Here is a 19,647-nt window from a genome sequence, read left to right on the forward strand (position 1 = left end):
ATCTCAAAAACGGTGTACTCAAGGTGCCCGGATGTGATCAGTGCTCTGCAAGGGGTTTTTCTGCATGGTGTGCAGCTCTGCCTTTCAGCTTATGCACCGAATGGCTCTCCTAAATCACTGCTTTGCGGGAGATTGTGGGATTCAACCTGAAATCTACATGCATTAAAAAGGCATGGGGATGGTATGAAATGTCGGCCCTGGACAGACAGTTCTGCAGAGTTTTACTTTAGCCTTGATTAAAAACTAACCTGCCTGTAGCTTTCTAGTAACCCTTGGCTTACACCTTGATTTAACTTGATAATCAAGGGTTTGATTAGGGTTGGAGCTAAACTCTGAAGGACTGTGGCTTTCCAGGACCGACTTTGACCACCCCTGATATAGAAGCATATATAAATTCTCATTTCAGAAGCAGTCCCGTGATTGCAAATTTCTTATTTTCAGTGGATGAAGGGATGCTTTACATGTGCACTATCAAAGACGGCAGCTACTTTTTACAGTGCATTGTTTAATACATTTGTTGTTTGTTTCATTTCAGTGTCTGTTGTAGATCCAGAAGTTCCTGTGGCCACCACATCTGCTCTAGAGGAGATGGCTCTCTACAGTAACAAGCGCAAACTACGACAGGGCCGCCGCAGCCTGGAGGCTCCTGTGCCCACATAACCATACACTCATACACTAATGTATCTCAACTGTGAAGAGAAAACACACATAGTGATCATCTAATGCTACGAGAGGCCACACATGGCATAGAATGCTCTGAAATACGCATTGTACACAGATATTAAACCACTTTTATTTCAGCGCTGATGACACAGGTTGGGACGCGAGTCTCCCAAACACTAGTCTTGCCTTTTCAGCTGAAAAGGGTTGCTCAGATTTTACTATGAGGTGTCCAGATGATGGCTGATTGGTTCACACATTTTACCCAGTTTTCTGTCTGTCAGAGTTATTTTAAGAGATATTGTTGGTTTCTTTCTAAACACTTTGGAAACCTCCTGTAGAAATGGAATTGTGGAAAGTCAGAAAAGGAGCTATTTAAATGTAATCGTGTTCTTGATTTGGGAGACAACATACTGCTACCTTCACTGCCCCATGTAAGCCAGACTTTCACTTTTGTTGCTTTAATTCACAATCAGAAAAACGTTTTTATTCCTTTTTAAATGTAATTTATTAATGTAATATACTGTTTTTAATCTATGGGATTCCAATACAATAGAGGAACAAATTGAGGCTTTTTGACATGTATAAGCTGATTATTTGTGGTTTTCTGACAAATTTAGATATTTGGTTTTGGGATAAATTTTCTTGCATGCAACATTTTAAAACTGAAGATGAGGCCTTGGCATAAAGCTTTATTTCCATTTTATATCCATATCAAAATATTTTTTTTTTTAAGGTGGTGCAAATGAATGTAATATTTTTGAAAGGTTGCATCTGACCTTATATAAAGATCTGTTCTAAACATTTTGGTAATATGTATGATCATGCCATATCATAAAGTCTGACCTACTGTATTGAGTAGCGTCATTCTAAACCTTTTCATTGCTTTTTAGTCTTCCTTTGCTGAACTAGTAGAGTAAAATGAAGTGGACAGTGTTTTCACAAGATGTGTTTTTGACTTTGGTGACCCTCTTCCTCAAGGACACTAAAATGCATCCTCTGTTTTTATTTCTGCTTTTTGTTCTGGGCCATGTATGCCTTGAATCATTCCCTTTGCTACACAGAGTGACCAGAGTAGAGAATCCACTCTTCATTTGCCAGACCTCACTTTATCGATCCATATACATACATATATGGTACCGTTTGCAGGAGGAAATCGAATCATCTGAAAGCATTTAGAATCTTTCTCATATCTTTTCTTTCTCTTATTATGACAGGTGTGTGAAGGTAGTAGATGTTTTCTAATCTACTTTAAATAGTTGAACTTTTAAAGCCACTGAAAAGCTCATTTGTGAATAATGTATAAATGCTAAAAAAGCAAAAATCAGAGTTGAATCTGAGCCTTCTGCCCCAAGACCAAACTACAGTCTGGAGGGTATAGATGATTCTACCAGGGTCTTGACTGACTGATCCCTGTGTTTGTATATTGGCTTATTGCAATTTTGCAATTTTACTGTCAATCCTGTGTGAGGACTAATATGATAGACTTTTATTATTCCTTCAAATAAACAGTTTTATTTCACTGTTCTCAAATCAGTTGTTCACCACCATAGCTGCCATCAACACTGTGTCCCGATAAGCCTGTCAAACACGTTTTTGTTTTTAACTAATCTTAGCTTTTGTGTTGCTCTCATCGACTGAAATTCAGTTTTGATTAATAACAGTTTGGGATTGCTCATCATTGTATTTTTTAAAAATTGTAGTTTGAGAAAAAAGAAGTTGGTTTTCTGTAACCAATGGGATAATGGGATTCACTACATTTTTACTTTTTCAAAGCAAAAGAGTTTGATCTCTCATTGTTTTCTTGTCTTGGTTTCTTGTTGGGAAGGAGTTTTGTTTTTTTTGCTAAAGGGGAGGGTGGGATTAAAGGTCTGGGGATAGAGCTCATTCAGGACTGTAACTAGTGAATTTGTACAACCAAAGAAGTCTATTTTGTGGTTCAGGAATAATAAAGTTTACTTTTCATTTAACAACCTGATGTATTGAGGTTGTTCTTGCCTTTGGTTAGAACAAACTACGCTTTTCTCAAAGTGAAAAATATTGCAAAGTGTAAACTAAAAAAAAAAAAATTTCTAACAAAGAACTAACAATAATAATGTACAGTTAAATACACGGTATACTTTATTTTCAGAAACTGAAAAAATTATCCAAACACTTTAAAGACAGATTGTCTTTATATTTTAACAAGTTTAAGGGTAGATTAGCACATGATAAAGCATGTTTTTATATGTCCGACTGATTTCAAACGCTCTTCAGGAAGCGTCAAGCAATCTGGAGACAGACTGATCATACAGAGACCTTCATCAGATCACTGAGAGAATTGGGAGTTTTGTTTTACTCCTGCTGCCCCTCACAGACTCTGGACTTCGATACACCCGTCTGCTTCCCCTCTGTAAATGAAACTTAAATTAGTTAAATACATTTAGCATTGCATTCAGCATCAGTGCTGAATAATGAAAGCTAGTATCAGGTGTGTAGAAATGTCTTACCCTCTTTAGAGTCCTTTTATAGGCATTATAAAACGAGACCGTACTGTCTGCATGCTTGTGATGGAGACTATCCCTTTGCTCTTCATCAATCTGTCCAGTAATACAACATCTGACACAAGCACTTTGAACAAGTCTCTCACGTTATCAAACTCTGGATAGTTTTTGCTTGTTACATTGTTTCCAATAAACATGTAAAACCATTCCTGAGATGTTCTAATTTAGTGGTTCAATGCAGACTAAGATATCTGGAGATCTTTGGTATTAAAATTTAAAAGAAAAAAAAAAAAAAAAAAAAAAGTGCCCATTGATAGACAGTATATCCATTACAGTTCCAAATCTGTATGATTTTGTAATGTTTTAAAAAAAGAATTTTACCAATGTTTAAAATATTACCGTTTTACTGTCTGTTTCCTCCATTGGGTCAGAAACATAGTAAACAGTTTTATTTAAAATTTAACCTTTTTTTTACAGTTTTAATATACTCAAAATGCAATTTTAGACTCTGTTTGAGCAGCCGTTAATTAAGTCCCAAGTGCACATGGCAGTGTTACTGACCAGTGTCAAAGCTTTGTCCACAGGTATGTGACCTGGTCGAACTGGTCCCGTCTCCAAGACTGACAACACTTCATCGGGAAACAAGAAAGACTCATTGTACCATCTCTCAAACTCTGGCAAACACAAAACATATTAATGGCATTAAAGATGAGCTTGTGTATAACAGAATAAATACAACAATGACTATACCTGTATGGATCAGGTAAGGTTTCACAAAAAGTTATGTATTATAATTGTAGTTATCAGAATCGGTGGAACTTCTCATCAAAAACCTAAGCCTGAGAAGCATTGGGAGACTAGCCTATAACTGCATGCAGTGTGAAGAACCAGAGGAGCTCACCTGTTAGCAGCCGAGTGCGGCACTGATTCACCAGGTGCTGGCAGTAGCTGACTTCTGTCTTTGTGCTTCTGAAATCCTCGTAGGCTTGTCTATAACGGTTCTTGAGCTCTTTCAGCTTTATCACTAGAGACAACTCGTCCTCCTCCAGCACAGGCTCCCCCTCCGCACTCACAAACTGACCTATGAACCCAACAGCCTTCAGTTCCACATGATTATAGCTACATCTCCATTCCTTCACTTCCCTACTGTAGGCAAATTAATGTAGATTCTCATACATCGTGTAATACTCACCCTGGCCCTGTTTTCGCTCTCTGAATTGTCGCAGCTCGTATGTAATGTAGTCAAGGTCTCGTTTAGTGGTATTGATGACATCTGTGAGTATGCGCAATTGGGTCGTGCGCTCCGACAGCACAGCCTTGTTCTCCTTTAGTATACGGTTGATCTCACTTCCTTGATCTGCCTTGAAATCCTCAAATGCCTCAGCTTTGGGCGGAGGAGAGCTGAGAAATACATTAAATCATTTTATAGTCTACAGTTTTTAGCTGCTGCTGTGCTTGGTATCGTCAGAAGAGGTCGCCTCGCGCTCACCGGCTCTGCTAAAAAAAGTACGTACTCAGTTCTGTGTTCTTCTGGAGCTTGTTGGTCGTGTGTGGTCATGTCAGATTCACTCTGGTTTAGAGGTTGTTCAGCTTGCACAGCTGTATTTTCCACAGGCGGTTGACTCACTGATCCTTCCTTTCTGTTCAAGAAGATGCGAAATGCCATAATTCATTTGGTTAGTTTTTCTTTACTCCAAACGCTCGTTTTACAGTGGCAATTGACGGAGGCATTGTTTGATGATCTTTTACTTAGTTTTAAACTTGGTTGCATTTCTTTGCTATTTAATATTTTTAATTAACTACAAAAAATTACATTCCTATAAAATGGTAGATGGACACAATTGCATCGCACCTTCTTCTATATCACAGAGATTTCATCATGTTTATTGACAGAACATAGCTAAACTAAAGGTTGAAATACACTACACAACTTTTGCCAGATATTTGCCCGTTTGCATTCAGGATGAGGCAACGCTGGCTGTTGAGCGTCAGTCTGCTGATTTTGCCTGAAGCCAGAGTTGACTGATTTCACTCAGAATCATGCACTTTCTAGACTCTTAACCAAATTCTTTAGCTTCAGACTGTGATATAAAACGTATGATATTTTGAGCTGAATGAAGTGAATGTCTGTGTGAGTCAATTGTGTATGGTGAGCAGTTCTCAAAGAATATTTATAAAGTCAGCAAGTGCATCATTGTGTATTTCAATATGAATATTTAGCTTTAATCATGAATAATTAACACATTCTGTCTCGCACATTAGAGAAAGTGATTGTCACCTGCTGATGTGCTTGTCTTTTCTTGCTTTGCTTGGTTTTGGTGACTCAGTTCGCTGATGTTTTTGTGAAGATTTAGCTAAACCAAGGCCGTATCCATAACTCTCCAACTCTCCAACCGCGTCTACAGAGCCCTGCACCTGTAACACAGGCTGTAATGAGGCACGAGACATCAGTTTCTACCTACCCTTGCAGTTCTCAATGAAGTATCGTTGTCCACCAAATATCTGTTTATGGCTAACCTCTGAAACAGTAGATGGTGTTGTGTTCATGGCTTTCTCTTCGCGAGTGTTTCTTGGACCGAGCTGCTCTGTCAGTTTCTTTTGCTGCTCCCTATTTAATACACATTCAAACATAACCGTACTGACTTCCATTTAAAGTATTGGTTGAAAATTTTTGATGAGTAGGTAACTTGACTTACAACACCACTTTTTTAAACTCGGCAAACACCTCTTGAACTTGTGTAATACCCACAATCTGAAAGATTCAATCATTTATTCAGTTCTAATAAAGTAAGATTGATTGATGAAAATGTGGACTTGAATATTTAAAGAATTAAGGTATAAACTATGGTATTTACCGGGATCTCATCCAGTAATCCAGACAGGTATCTCTGCACCTGACTCCTTACTTCCTCCAACTGTCTCTCTGATAGGATTTCATTAGAAACTCCACCCCTATTAGTCTACAAGTAAAGAGGACTTTAAATGAGTAGCCAATGTTTCATAGTTTGGGAAGCCAGAACTTGGTAGTTGTGATAATCGTGCCGTGTGAAAAGCATCAGATTTTAGTCTCTGATTTTGGACGTGTGTATGCTGTGCACTCACCAGTGAGTTACACACTGACAGCTCCTCCTTAAGAAACTGGATTTCTTTCTCTAGTCTTCGCACCTGAAGCTGATAAACAGTCAGTTTTAACCATCACCTTTAACCATCACCTGAAAGGATTTTCTACATTAAACGGTTATACTTCATCTGAATGTGTGCATGAATCTTTCTTTAGATATTATTATTATTATTATTGCATGATCAGAGTATTCGTTTTGTAATACACATGAAATCTTACCACTGGGTCGACATGTTCATTGACTGATGGCTTTGTCTGCACGCATTTCATTCTTGTGGCAAAGCGAAGAGTTGAAAGCTACCAAGAGAACCAAGAGGTTTTTTTTTAAACACAATATTTTTTAGACTTGGATATATTATTTAAAAAAACAAACAAACATCTCACCGTCTCCTCAATTTGTGCCGCTTCACCGTATATGTTTGCCACAAGCACTGTGTTGCAGTTTCCTCCTGTGGTAACAGTTGAACCAGAGAGAAATCATTAGGTGTCACTTTTCCCATTTAAGATTATGTTCTTTTCCCATTGTTCAAATTAAATATTTACATATTGATGGCTGAATACTATCTGTTGCTACAGCTCAAGTTCTAATTGGTGTGGGTTTGTTGAAGGTCTATGCAAGAACTAACTTCAGGAGCACACTAACCGAGTGAGTCTTTGAGAGCATGGGTAAGTTTACTCTGTCTGAAGGGAACATGTTCCCTGCGACTGTCAGCTAGAGCCAAGATGACCTGCTCCAGGAAAGACAGGGACTTGTTGATATACATGGCTTCCACTTGGACTTGACCTTCTGACTAGAGTAAAAAACAAAGTAGAGGGTAAAAACTAAAATATAAGCATTCGAGAAGCTTGCCAAGATTAATGCTAGGGCAAATGGTGCTAGTATTTGATTACACATTCAACAGAACTCACCCCAGTTTTGCTAAGTCTTTCAGATCCCGCCAGATCCACCAGGTTCAGTTTGGAGGTGATGTATTTTGCGTCCGACAGTGTGCGAGAGCGAGACTGCCACACGCAAACATATTTAATGCATTTCCAAATAGGACCACATAGTGTAAAAAGGCAGGTTTAGATCCTCTTGAGATTGAGTGTAATAAGACATTCTGTGGACTTACCTCGATATGTATAGTAAAAATGCAGTGAGATCTGGAGGAATGTTTATTAAGGGCATGTTCTCCAATGATTCTGTTCATCTCTCCCTGTTAGTGCAGTGGGAGAAATGTTATTTATTATTATTTATTTTGCAACAAAAATATGAAAATAGATTCTGAATGTCCTTTAGATTTTGCTTTTGACCATGTGGGCAAAATATTCATGTTGTATTGCTTTTCATTAGCCGGTTTGTCAACAGAAGTGATGAGAGATAAGAACAAACCTTTGCCCCTAACAGTGCAAACACATCCCGATAAGAATTCAGCTTACTGGAAATAGACATTAATTTTGCAGAGCTATTTTTGCATTCATCTTTTTTTAATATGCTGCTCAAATATCTCGACCTCTCACCTCAAAAAGCAGATTAAGAGCCTCCTCTTCATTGTGAACCAGATGTAAAGACAAGCCTTTAACTGAGACTCCGGCCCCTGGTTCTTCCACCACAGTTAAGACCCCACTATTCAAACTTTTTCTTTGTTTTATGCTGGAGAGCAAGTCCACCATAGTCTCATTATAGATTTCCAGAAAGGAAAGATGAACAGAAAAGGTATGATCTGCACGATGTTCCACCTCCTGGAAAACCTTAGGGAATGAGAGATGGTTTGTTAGTCATAAGAGCAGAAACATCGACTGTGTGCTTCTTGCTCATAAATCTGAAACACCTCCTGTAGGGCTCGAGGAATGATGCCTCTGTGTTTGTAAGTCTCAGCAGCACCTGTCATAGTGTGTGTTTTCCCAGCTCCAGTTTGCCCAAAGCACATTATTGTACCTTAAAACACATTTTACAAGCTTTTTATTTCAAGGCATAAACTGCTTATGTGAATGTTTGTGATTTCAGATGTATGCATTTGAAGGACCGACCGTTGTAGCCATCGAAGGCTCCCAGCACTACACTCCGTGCAACACGATCATAGGTGTCTTCTTGTGACACATTATCCAGCACCCCATTCAGCTGAAATACCCATGAGCCCAGCTGATTATTCCTCCTTCCTTTATTGGACTCTTTCCTTGATCTCACTTTCAAAGTCTTAGAGAGAAAAAAGGACAGGCATAATTAGCATCAATCAGTCTGTTTTATTCGAGCGCGTTTGCTATGGATGGCTGTTAATGATTCCAAAACTGTAAGTTAATCATTTCTGTCCTTATTTTATGCAAGAACGCGTTATTACAGTGCTTTCGAAAGTATTTTGAATGCACAGGATCGTCTTTAGTTAGTGATCCCTTGCTTTTTTTTTATTTTTCCAAAGAGTGTCTCAAATTCTCTTTTCTTGATGGATAAATAAATGTATTCTTAGAAACAGATTTAAATGGATTGTAATGAGAAAAATAAATTAATAAATACAAACTGGGACAATATTAATGTTGGCTACATTTTAAATACTTAAACTATATAAAATATATTCTATAATTATAAATACAAAATCATTTTATTGTAAAAAATATTTTAGTTGCTAATATTGTGGATTCAAACAATTATTTCAATGTGAATTTTATTGAGCATTTAGAGTTATTAGTCAAATAATTTCATTGCTTTTTTAATATTTATAAAAAGTTTTTACCTTTGTACCCTTAACTTTTTACTGCTTTTTTTTTTTTACTTAATGTACTACTAAATAAGAACATGCTGCAAGAAACAATATACAACACTAATTTTAAGGCACTGGTACTTTTACAATAAACAAATTAACAAGATAAAACTGGCCATATAGCATACCTGCTGGTCAGGTAGACATTCAATAAGCTCGTGCGCAAAATTGGCTGTGGGTCTGATGCGAATGAACACCTTTACTGGAGACGCCTGCGAGCTCATCATTCCTGCAATGTATAGGCTGTCTCTCACACACGAGTCCGTACATGCTGTTATATGACTTAAGAGTTGTGTTTTTAATCTAGAGCAACAGTAAAGGTGGTTGTTTAACAGCCAAAAGTCTCGAAAACTCACCTCCGGCCCGTGTGCTAGCGCAACTATTAGCCCGGCTGTTGTTGGATACCGTGAATGTTGACGACGTTGTCATGACAACGCTCTCATTTTCATTATTACGATTTTATTGTCACTGCAAACCCATCATAATGGACTCGTGGCATAAAAAACTATGTGTGACTACCGCTGTGACCGAAAACGTTGATCGTGCAAGACGCATCTCACAAGCTACATGAAAACACGGGAATCTCGTTCGTGAAATCACCGGCAGGACGGCGGCGCGCGCAGATATATTTTCTAGTCGCATACTTGCAAGCCTTCAGTGCTCTTTTCGGTTTGTTCCGATGTCAATTTCTGAATCCAGAAAGCCTATTACTTAGGAAAAACCTGTTTTCATTAAAGTCAGTGTCAAATTCAGTTTAGAGTCAGTTTCTATTGATATTACTGTAACTATTATAAGTCTTATTATGTATACATGTATGTTAATATGAAAATATTCCAGCTAACTGGAGCATTTATGGACATATTTTAATTAAATCGCTTTCTAGTGGTTTATATCTTTGGAGTAAATTTTTGTTTAAGAGTCTTACAAAAAGAGTTGAATGACCGTCAGTTTGTTCAAGACTTATTACTGTTGGAAGCAATAAGCTAAAAAAAAAAATACACAAAAACAAAATACACAAGAAAAAAAAGTGTTCATCTGTGCTGTGTGTGTCTGTTTGGTCATACTAGGGCATGAGGTCAAAATATTTTTGTCATAGCATTAATCAGACAATTACAGTTTTGCGTTTATATATATATATATATATACGTGTGTGTTTCTGTTCTGAGATTTATTTATATTTAGAATTATTTATCAGTAGTTGTGATGATGAAAAGAAGTCACTGATCAGCAGTAGCCTATACATCCACTGTACTATGCAGATTTGGTTTAGCTGTATAACTTATCTTTTATAGTGGTCATAGTATTCAAAATATATATATATATGATTGTTCACTATCACTGTAAGTGTTTTTAATAATAATAATGCCTGATCTTCACGCAGACATCCTCCAAGAAGCAAAACACAAACAACACCTATATATTTTAATACTCATTTCATTCTTCAAGGTAATTAGCTGCTTTTAAGAGAAAAAACACAAAATCAATAACACATTTGTGTTCAAGATATTAATAAATGCATTTGTGAAAATGATAAAAGTATAAACAACCAGAAAAATTACTTTTGCATTAATTTATGAAAACATAAGCAGTTTACATACTAACATGAGTGCTATTTAAGAGAGTAAACCACCGTTATTGCCTCTTTGATATCTACAGAATGGTTCTGTTAATAGAAATACTTGTGAGCAGGTAAGTGACATTTTTGTGCCATCTTCAGTACCTTACTTTTTCATTAAAAAACACAGAATACAGTTCTATCCAATGGCTTGTAGGTTTCTCAGGAAAGTGGTATATGAAATGTTTTTAGTTTTACATGTTGTTCTCAATCATATACTGTTATTTTTTGGCATGAAAATAACCGTACAGAAGGAGGTAGTTAGATGTCTGTACTCCTCGCACAACCACATGCCCGCAAAAACAAATCACATGGGGTGAGAATTCACTAGAACGACCAGAAACAAAATGACAAATAAGTCTCAGACACAACTCGAGGGTTACTAAACCCTGTAAGTTAGGGTAAGTCAACTTTTCATGCCGTTTAAAACATAAAAGTGCATTGCTTTTTTGAATGTTATTTGTGAAATTGTAAAAATTAAAACTACTTTTGTATTGTACAGTATTCAACATCACACGTACATGTACAAGACAAAAACAAATGTTTTGAAAGTCCTGAGATGTTAAAATTAAGTCTGTGAACTTGTAATAAATGAAATCTCATTCAGGGTATTTAAGTTTAGAGTTTTCATTTTGACATTTTAAGAGTTTTAAGAGACCTAAAAGTTGAATGACCCTCAGTTTGTTCAAGGCTCCTCCCCGTTGAAAGCAGCACACTCAAAAATATACAAATACTACATAAACAAAAGATCTCTTCTAAACCTCCCTGAGATCTCCGCTACAAAACCCTCGAATCACTAACACAGTGACACCGAAGATGGAAAGAAAAGTGTTCATCTGTGCTGTGTTTGTCTGCTTGCTGATACTAGGGCATGAGGTACGTCAATATATTCCTCACTCCTGACAATTACAGTTTTGCTGTGATTAAAAAAAACATTACTAACATAGTGTATATATGTTTTTCTGTTCTGAGATTTAAGTATATTTCAAATTATTAATAAATAGCTGACAAAGAAAATCAGTAAATGATCTGTATTTGTCATTGAGCCTATCTCCGTCGTACCATGCAGAATTGGTTTAGCTGTATATTATAACTTTTATAGTGGTTATAGGATCAGAATTTCATTATTTATATATTTGGTTGTTCACTATCGCTATAAGTGTTGTTTTAACTGTGTGATCTTTCAACAGACATCATCCGGTGACCAAGGCACAACCAGTTCTGAGGATTTCAATGATTTCACACTTCTGTCATACACTCCCTCAAAGGTAATACCCTGCCTTTTAACACTTTCAACAGTGTTACAGACAAAATATTCATAAATGCAGTGTGAAATCACAGAAGTATGAACATCCCTAAAAATACTTTTGCATTCATTTATGATGAAGACATTTACATTGCATTTAGTCATTTTGCAGACGCTTTTTTACAAAGCGACAGCTTTTAACAATTAAAGAGAGTATTGTCTCTTTGATAACTACAGAGAGGTTCTGTTACTGGAAATAATTCTGAGGAGGTAAGTGCCATTTTTTCTTCAAACTGAGTAATATTAGGAGCCACGGTTATGCTGTATCATGTTGTAAATCTCACCTCTAATAAGTGAAGAGCTTTAAAAGATTTCAGATTAAATTTCAATTCAGTTTTTTTTAAACACGCCATGATTCTTATCTACAACAGATGACTAACCAAACTCTAAATGCAAATACAACCCAAGAAAGAATTTTGGAAACGACCGTTGCACCGGACCACGCAGAGGTACTCTTACTTTACGAACCTTAATTTACTCATTTACTAATTTCATTTACTTAATTTACTCGTAAATCTATCCCGTACGGCATACAGTTTTATCTAGGGCTTGTAGCTTTCTCAGGACAATCACATACCTCTAAAAAAATGACATGGGGTGAATAAATGATAACCAGTTTGCTGTCTTTCAGCCACTAGATGGAGTTATGAGGTCTTTTGCTCAGTTATTAAATTCTCAGTGAGGTTTTGAGTCAGTTATGTATGTATGTATGTATGTATGTGTAAGTGTATATAAATAAACTGAAGACCCATATAGTGAGGTTTTTAACATTTTTCCTTTTTACCAGAACGATGGAAAACAAAATGACACATAAGTCTAGACACAGCTCAAGGGTTACTAAACCCTGAAGACAAGTTATGGTAAGTTTCATATGTTCAGGTAATAAAACAGCTTTTTTTAATGTTATTTTGAAAAGCTGTTCAACTCTTTTTCTTCTTAGATTAAAGAACAATTGTAAAGACAAGAGAATTGGAAAACCACCTGTTTAACAGTTGAGAAATAACACGCTTCAGTGATTGTTGAACAAATTGCCTTTGTATTGTACAATATGCAGCGTTCACATGTAAAAGATGTGTCTGTGTGAATGTACAGGAAAAAAGAAACCCAACTCATGATCATAATGACTGTGCTCTATCCTTATCAAAAGTGTCATTTTTATAATTTGGGAATAATGTTGAACTATTACACTGTCCACTGAGGAAGTTGTTCCTGGGTTAAAACTTTGAAATAACATCTCTATCTGTAATCATCTGAAACTTTGTTAGTCTGCATGTCATTTGTTCCTATATGTATAGTAACAAACCTACAAAACTACTAATGTAAAATGGAAAGAGAATCTGATTTATAATTTCTCGGGTAGAGGTTTAAACCCTAAGGCTAGAAGTTGTAGATTAAAACCTGTTGATAATTTAGACCTGTTACTTCTTACATTCATGTGTTTGTATTTTCTATCAAATCATTTCAAATATTGTCCAAAATGATATTCTATATGTTACTCAAAAAAGGATTTGCACCTGTATGGTCTGTATGGTCGTGGTTAAGACGGGATAACCAGATCAATCTAGCAGATATATTTCAGGGATTATTTTAACATGCCCTTAATCCAATTTGACCCGAGACAGAGGAGACTAACAATTACCTGATTAATCCTTGCTTACATTTTTTTATATTTTTATTGCACATGTTTAGATTAAAACCTTAGATTCTTTTTACTGGACTTCATTTTGTGTAAGCGTGTGACAAATAAGCAGTGTCAGCCTGCACATGTTGGTCGACCGTTATAAGAAACGCAGGAAACACTGGAACACTGCTTGACCCTCGGGGCCTGTCCTGTCATTCAGGCACACACACACAAACAGAAAGGAGAGAGAAAGAAAGACAGAGTGATGGAGGAACGGTGGTCCTGGAGGAGCTAGTGACGTACTCGGGCCCCAGCATCTCCGCAACTCTCAGCAGCCTGTAATGAGCTTAACCACACGGCTTCAGTGCAAAGGGGTCAATCGCTCGGATTACCACACTCCACTTTCACATCACAATGATTCGCACCTCTCTGTTTTTATGCTCTCTCTCTTTTTTTTGGAAACCATTGTAACCTTGACTTTTTGTAATCTTTATTTTCCTTTTTAAGATTTTTATTTCTGTGAATGAAAATTGATACATTAAGCTTTCAAAGGTTCAGAGAGGACCGGGAGATCAAATATGGACCGTAGTATGCTCCAGCTGAGACAAAAGGTGTTTGAAGGGTTGAAGGGTCTAATCTAAAGTTTGGGGTGGATGGTAGCTTTTGGAGCAGGGATTCTCCCTTGTTATCTTTAAAAAACACAACCCAATGCCACTGTGCAACAACAAGGTCGCTGACGATGGATCTTCAGCACAGCCACTGCATGAAGGAAAAGCAATGGTGGACTCCCTCATCAAGGTGAGTTGATATTACAATGTCCAATAACGGAACGATCCTCTAAAAACACCTACACACTTTTCGGGCAGTTTTGTGGTGATATCATTTCTAATCATTTTAAATAATCAGAGCACCATTCAATCTTTATTTTTGCTAACAGGCTGAATATTATGCAAAAATATACATATTTTGCCAAGTATGACATGTTTTCACATATGCAACTATCATGATCAAAAAATGAGCGGAGTACATCAATCAGATCATAAATATGGAGAAAATAATTTTCTTGCTTATTTTTCATTGTGTTTAAGACGTGATGATAAACTTTGTGAGGTTTGAAGGATTGAAGATGTCAAAGCATGTGCATGTCCTCATTTCTCCTTTATTTCCAGGCTGAACATGAAAGCATCTTATAATGGTGTGTTCCTCAAGCCTGAGGGTGAAAAGGCACTCTCTCTGAGTAGGGATGATCCACGCTCCACTGCTTGATTATCTTCAGTGGAGGCATGTGTCAGTACTCTGACTTAGAGCGGCAAAACTACCAGTTCACTCCATTCAATTATACTTAAGCATTAATACATAGTCTCTTCTGTCATACAGTTTAAGCGGGGAAAAAAATGATTAGCACTGATCAAATATGTTTATATCTTTTTCAAGCCACAGACAGCATGCACTAAAGCAAAATCCCAAAAGTTTCCAAAGCTTATCCTGAAATAGCCATCTTATGACAATCAGATTATAAATAATATTTGTCACTCAAACTAATCCTCAGTCTGCCCATAATGATGTTTGATAACCTGAACAGTTACCTAACATTATACAATCAATGATACATATGATTTTATAACATTAAAGGATCATGTAAAGGCTGCTGAAAATTCAGCTTTGCCAACAAATGAATAAATGCCATTTTATAATAGCCTACATTAAAAGAGAAAAACAATAATCGTAATTCACAACACTATTATTTTACTGTATTTTTCATTTAAACAAACACAGCCATGGTGAGCTGAGAATGAATGCGCTCATTCAAAGACGTACATTCATTGCTTAAACAGATCAAGAACACCAAATATGCATGTTTAAATTCAGTCGAGTGAAAATAATGAACCATTTTCAAGGTGATGCTGTAGTTACTTTTTTTCAGCCGTTTGAACGAATGATTGAATTAATCTCATTAGGACGGGGATTTGTCACCAACTTCCAGAAACATAAAGTTTTTTTAAAAAAAAATTCTGTTTTCACATTTCTCTATTTATTTGTATTTTTTGAAGGTTGAATAAAAATATTTATTTGTAAAGTTAAATATATTTCAGCTTCCTAGTTGTAATGTCTGTTCAGTGATAACTATTCCTATAATTACTGCTTTTTCTTTAAGCGGCACGTGATGTGGATGTTAATGAATTAGTCTTTGATTAATGAATCAGCGCATTATATAATTAGTTTGAGAGGAAGGTAATTGATGTTTCTTAAAATAGGTCAGTGAGTATGTAATCATTATCAGTAACCGCACTCTTTTGGCTATTATTTACTATTATTTATTCTGAATGAAGTCTTACCATGCCATCAAACCTTTTCTTTTTATTAAAATAAGATATCAGTGTAGATAACAACAATATATTATTTTATTTCTAAAGATAAAGTTCATAACTTTGTAGTTGATCTGATCTGACTCAGGTGGTGGCATGTTACCGACACTTGGCCTCCTGTGTTGGTGGATGCACGGACAACTCCAGCCTACGACGTGATCTTCGGCAAACACGAGAGCGAGCCCAGATGCTAGCTCTGTCCTGCAGAAACCACCTGACGGCTCGACTGAGGGATAAAACATTACCGGAGACGGAGAGGAAGGAAACAGAGCTGCTGTGGGTGGCGTTCTCTTCTTCTTTGGAGCTCTTACACGCAGACATGTGCAAGGTTTTCACCATGGTCAAGCACTTCTCCCTTGCCAAAAACAGTGCCATGGTGCAAACAGGCATACAGGGTAAGCATGCATAATTGTAGCCGTATCGTAGCAGATTACTAATTATTTAAGACTAGTAGCTAGTGACTTCTGTATAATTCTTAAATAAATGTCAAATATATAGGGGTTGTCACATAATACAATTTGGTGTAAAAACCCATTATATATTGTTCATAGTGCAGTTTATACAATAGCTTAAAAAAAGCCTTACAACTTTTTAAGCATTGTTTTCCATTTTTGTGCAGTAATTTTTTTATTTAGTCAGCTGAACAATCTGTATTTTGTTAAAGGGTAAGTTCACACAAAACTATACATTACACCCTCATATTTTGTTCCAAATAAGACCCATAAGAGCTTTGTACATCTTCGGAAGACAATTTAGTATATTTTGATGAAATCAGAAAGCCATCTGACCCTCCATACACAACAATACTGAAATGATACTAGATTCAGAAACGTAGGCAAAAAATCCAGTAATAGGTCTCTGCAGGAGATTGAGGTCTCTGCAGAGTAAAAGTGGGCATTTCTCAATTTTTATACCGCTGGATGTTTCTCAATCATGCAATCAAACGATCTCCATAGCCCTAAACCATCACTATGATGTCAGCCAGACACGTACATGGTGTAAAAACGCCTTGATTTGGTAAACTCCCGTTATGTTGCCCGCAGAGACCTATACTTGCTCTGCAGGCAAGGTAATGGGCTTTACAAAATCAGGGTGTTTGGCTGATATCACAGTGATGGATTATGTTTAGGTCATGGGGATCATTTGGATTGCATGATTGAGAAAATGAGAAATGCAGAGACCCTTAGTATGACTTTAGGCCAATCAAGTTTAATGGTGTAAAGACGCCCTGATTTGGTAAAGCTCTTGATTGTATGAATCGCCATAGACAAAAAAAAGGATTCTCCTACCGCCGTAAGCTACTGAAATTTTCATTTCTGGGGTGAACTAACTATTTAAACAACAGTAGAATTTATTGTAATTCTGTCAATCAGCCTTATTTTCATTCCATTCAAGGATGAAATATAGAGCTACCCTAATTAAAGGGATATTTCCCTTTATCAGATAGTTTATCAGATTACCCCAAGGGCATCCAAGATTTAGGTGACTCTTTTTCTTCAACAGATCCAATTTGAAGATTTTTAAGTCAAACCTTTATAGAGTCTGTCAGTCCCATAATGCTAGGTATAGGGAACTTTCTCTATGATAGAAAAAAAACATGCACAGAGAATTTCAAATGCGTGTCTTAGGACATCAACGTGTCATTGAGGGGCAACGTTTTAATTTGGATTTCTCTGTGCATGTTTTTTTTTTCTCTCATAAAGAAAGTTCCCTATACTTAACATTATGTGACTGACAGACTCTATAAAGGTTTGACTTAAAAATCTCCAAATTGAATCTGTTGAAGGAAAAAGTCACCTACATCTTGGATGCCCTTGGGGTAATCTGATAGACTTTAGACTTCTGATAGACAAATTTTAATTTTGGGGTGAACTATTGCTTTAGGGTATGTTAAACTGATTGATTTTCACAGAAGATGCTCACCTTATTAGAATAAGAATGCACAGAATAACTCGTAGCCCTATTATTAGTCTAAAACGGGTATTTGCTTAAGCAGGGGGGACGACAGAGGTGGCGGCACGGGCCTTGAGCCTGCCTGACCTGCAGGAGGCCGGGGACGGGTCCCAGACATCCAGCATGGAGGGTCAGGAGCAGAGTCAGCTGGAGCAGGAGATCGCGCAGGTGGACCGTACGCTGGAGGACATGGAGCTGAAGGTCAATGTGCTGCGCTGGACAGTGGAGGCGCTGGGTCCTCAGCACGCTGACCCCGTCAGCACCGACAGCGCTTCACTAGCACTGCTGTCCATCGACGAAGAGGCAGCTCAAGGCTTCTGCAGTCGCAGCCAGATGTTTGCAGTTATGACGCTGTGCGGTGTGGCGATCTTTGCTGTGGTGCTATCAGTGTGTGTGGTGTTCCTGGTCTAAAGACTTGTGATCAGCTTGGTTATGCAGGATTTCTTTCCTTTCCAGAGGTCACTTCAATTGTGTTCAGCCAAACATCAACAGTATGTATACTTATTAACTATGTAACAGTTCATAACTGTTGATTTCAAGCCTGTAAGTCCCTTTACACATCAAAAAACTGCCATTAACTTTGGGTGTGTGATCTTTTATTGCAAAAGAGAATGAATGAAACTTCACTCTAATGCAGAAGTGAAATGTGAAATTTGTGCAAGTAGTAAAATCTGATTTACTGTCTGATTTGTGATGTTTTCTAATGATGTACTTTCAGGAATTTATAAGCTGGTTTAGCATGCTGTACCTTTAGATCTCATCATTTGTTTTAGTTATGACTATAGCAAATACATTATCGGCACTCAGACAAGATTTTCTCCTGACTATTACATAGGAAGTTAGATGTATTAGATTCTGAAAACACCACCAACAGAAATACATAGGGCTTTAATGTTATCCACATGTTTTTATGTAATGTGACTTCTAATTATTTAGTTTACATCAAATGTTTAGAAACCTGGTACAATAGTCAGAAACGAGAACCGTTTGTTGTTAGTTATAGTTAACTCCATTACTGCTCAGTCACTAATAATAAAACAGTAAAGGTTAATTAATAATAAAATATAGAAAATGTTTACAGAAAATGAATATTGTTATTACCTCAATTTAAAGGTTGCTTTTTCAAAGAGATTTGAAAAAGATTATTCCAGTGGTGTTATTTTGAGATCAGTTGATAATCATTTTGTTTTCCGTCATGCACTGTAATTTCTTTACTTACCAATAACTAATGAATATTATATTTTGTAAAAGAAACAAAATAAATGCATTTTTAAAATAAACTCTCAGAACCAGTTTACGGAATGTGTTGTAAAATCTGTCAGACTACATCAGACTGGCATCTAGAGTCAGTCTCTACTTTTTCTCTCCACAATTTTCAAGTTTATTGCTAGAAAGTTGTAACACACACACACACACACACACACACACACACACACACACACACATTTGTGTCATGAATTCTTGGGGCTATTCCCAAAACCTAAACCTGCCCCTTACAGAAAAAAAAACTTTGCATTCTTACACTTTTAGACAAGAATCATTTACTATTTGTTATATATTTTTTCTACGTCGGGAAACGGTCTGCGTTGTCAAAATGTCAAAAATGCCAGGTTTTACTATCCTTGTGGGGATATACACACACAAAATCGGGATTATGCTGTATTTTGGAAACAGTGTCAACAATATTGTAAACAATATTTCATTTGACCTCCTGAGGTTGACAATAAACATCCTCTGAAGCACCTCTCTTCACTTTCCATTTGTAGTTTTTAATCATTTGAGGCACT

At 36.7% G+C, this 19,647-nt stretch overlaps 3 protein-coding genes across 22 annotated transcripts in view; 2 read left to right on the forward strand and 1 right to left on the reverse strand.

Moving 5' to 3' along the window:
* scrib (scribble planar cell polarity protein) overlaps window positions 1-2,633 on the forward strand; it is a 60,667-nt gene extending 58,034 nt beyond the window's left edge. For 16 of the 18 annotated variants that reach the window (XM_043245322.1, XM_043245328.1, XM_043245331.1 and 13 more), the window contains one exon: window positions 536-2,633. In XM_043245322.1, the coding sequence (XP_043101257.1) occupies window positions 536-660 (125 nt within the window). In that variant the 3' untranslated portion in view covers window positions 661-2,633. The remainder of the gene's footprint in view (window positions 1-535) is intronic. The other 2 variants (XM_043245329.1, XM_043245333.1) reach the window with 1 other exon arrangement.
* On the reverse strand, window positions 1,831-10,458 carry kif9 (kinesin family member 9). Of its 3 annotated transcripts, none has more exons than XM_043245342.1 (21): window positions 9,356-10,458; window positions 9,128-9,228; window positions 8,275-8,440; window positions 8,076-8,182; window positions 7,765-7,995; window positions 7,377-7,460; window positions 7,174-7,266; window positions 6,908-7,055; window positions 6,649-6,713; window positions 6,484-6,561; window positions 6,246-6,314; window positions 5,999-6,103; window positions 5,840-5,895; window positions 5,661-5,751; window positions 5,422-5,558; window positions 4,658-4,783; window positions 4,336-4,544; window positions 4,045-4,224; window positions 3,705-3,817; window positions 3,150-3,239; window positions 1,831-3,050 (listed from the first exon to the last, which is right to left on the reverse strand). In XM_043245342.1, exons 1-21 carry the CDS (start codon window positions 9,426-9,428, stop codon window positions 2,964-2,966), a joined length of 2,409 nt encoding a protein of 802 aa, XP_043101277.1. In that variant the 5' UTR covers window positions 9,429-10,458; the 3' UTR covers window positions 1,831-2,963. The 3 variants fall into 3 exon arrangements, with proteins under 3 accessions (XP_043101277.1, XP_043101276.1, XP_043101278.1); XM_043245341.1 differs by having other exon boundaries at window positions 5,422-5,570; XM_043245343.1 differs by lacking the exons at window positions 8,076-8,182; window positions 9,128-9,228; window positions 9,356-10,458 and having other exon boundaries at window positions 5,422-5,570; window positions 8,275-8,396.
* A 443-nt stretch (window positions 10,459-10,901) lies between these two features.
* Window positions 10,902-19,135, forward strand: LOC122349801 (regulator of G protein signaling 9 binding protein). Its single transcript, XM_043245970.1, has 9 exons — window positions 10,902-11,015; window positions 11,295-11,490; window positions 11,805-11,882; window positions 12,098-12,130; window positions 12,292-12,369; window positions 12,708-12,780; window positions 12,861-14,339; window positions 15,996-16,302; window positions 17,904-19,135. The coding sequence occupies exons 7-9, from the start codon at window positions 14,250-14,252 to the stop codon at window positions 18,269-18,271; spliced, it is 765 nt and encodes a 254-aa protein (XP_043101905.1). The 5' UTR covers window positions 10,902-11,015; window positions 11,295-11,490; window positions 11,805-11,882; window positions 12,098-12,130; window positions 12,292-12,369; window positions 12,708-12,780; window positions 12,861-14,249; the 3' UTR covers window positions 18,272-19,135.
* Window positions 19,136-19,647: the final 512 nt, after the last annotated feature.

The sequence above is a fragment of the Puntigrus tetrazona genome, chromosome 7, assembly GCF_018831695.1.
Source record: "Puntigrus tetrazona isolate hp1 chromosome 7, ASM1883169v1, whole genome shotgun sequence".
NCBI lineage: Eukaryota > Metazoa > Chordata > Actinopteri > Cypriniformes > Cyprinidae > Puntigrus > Puntigrus tetrazona.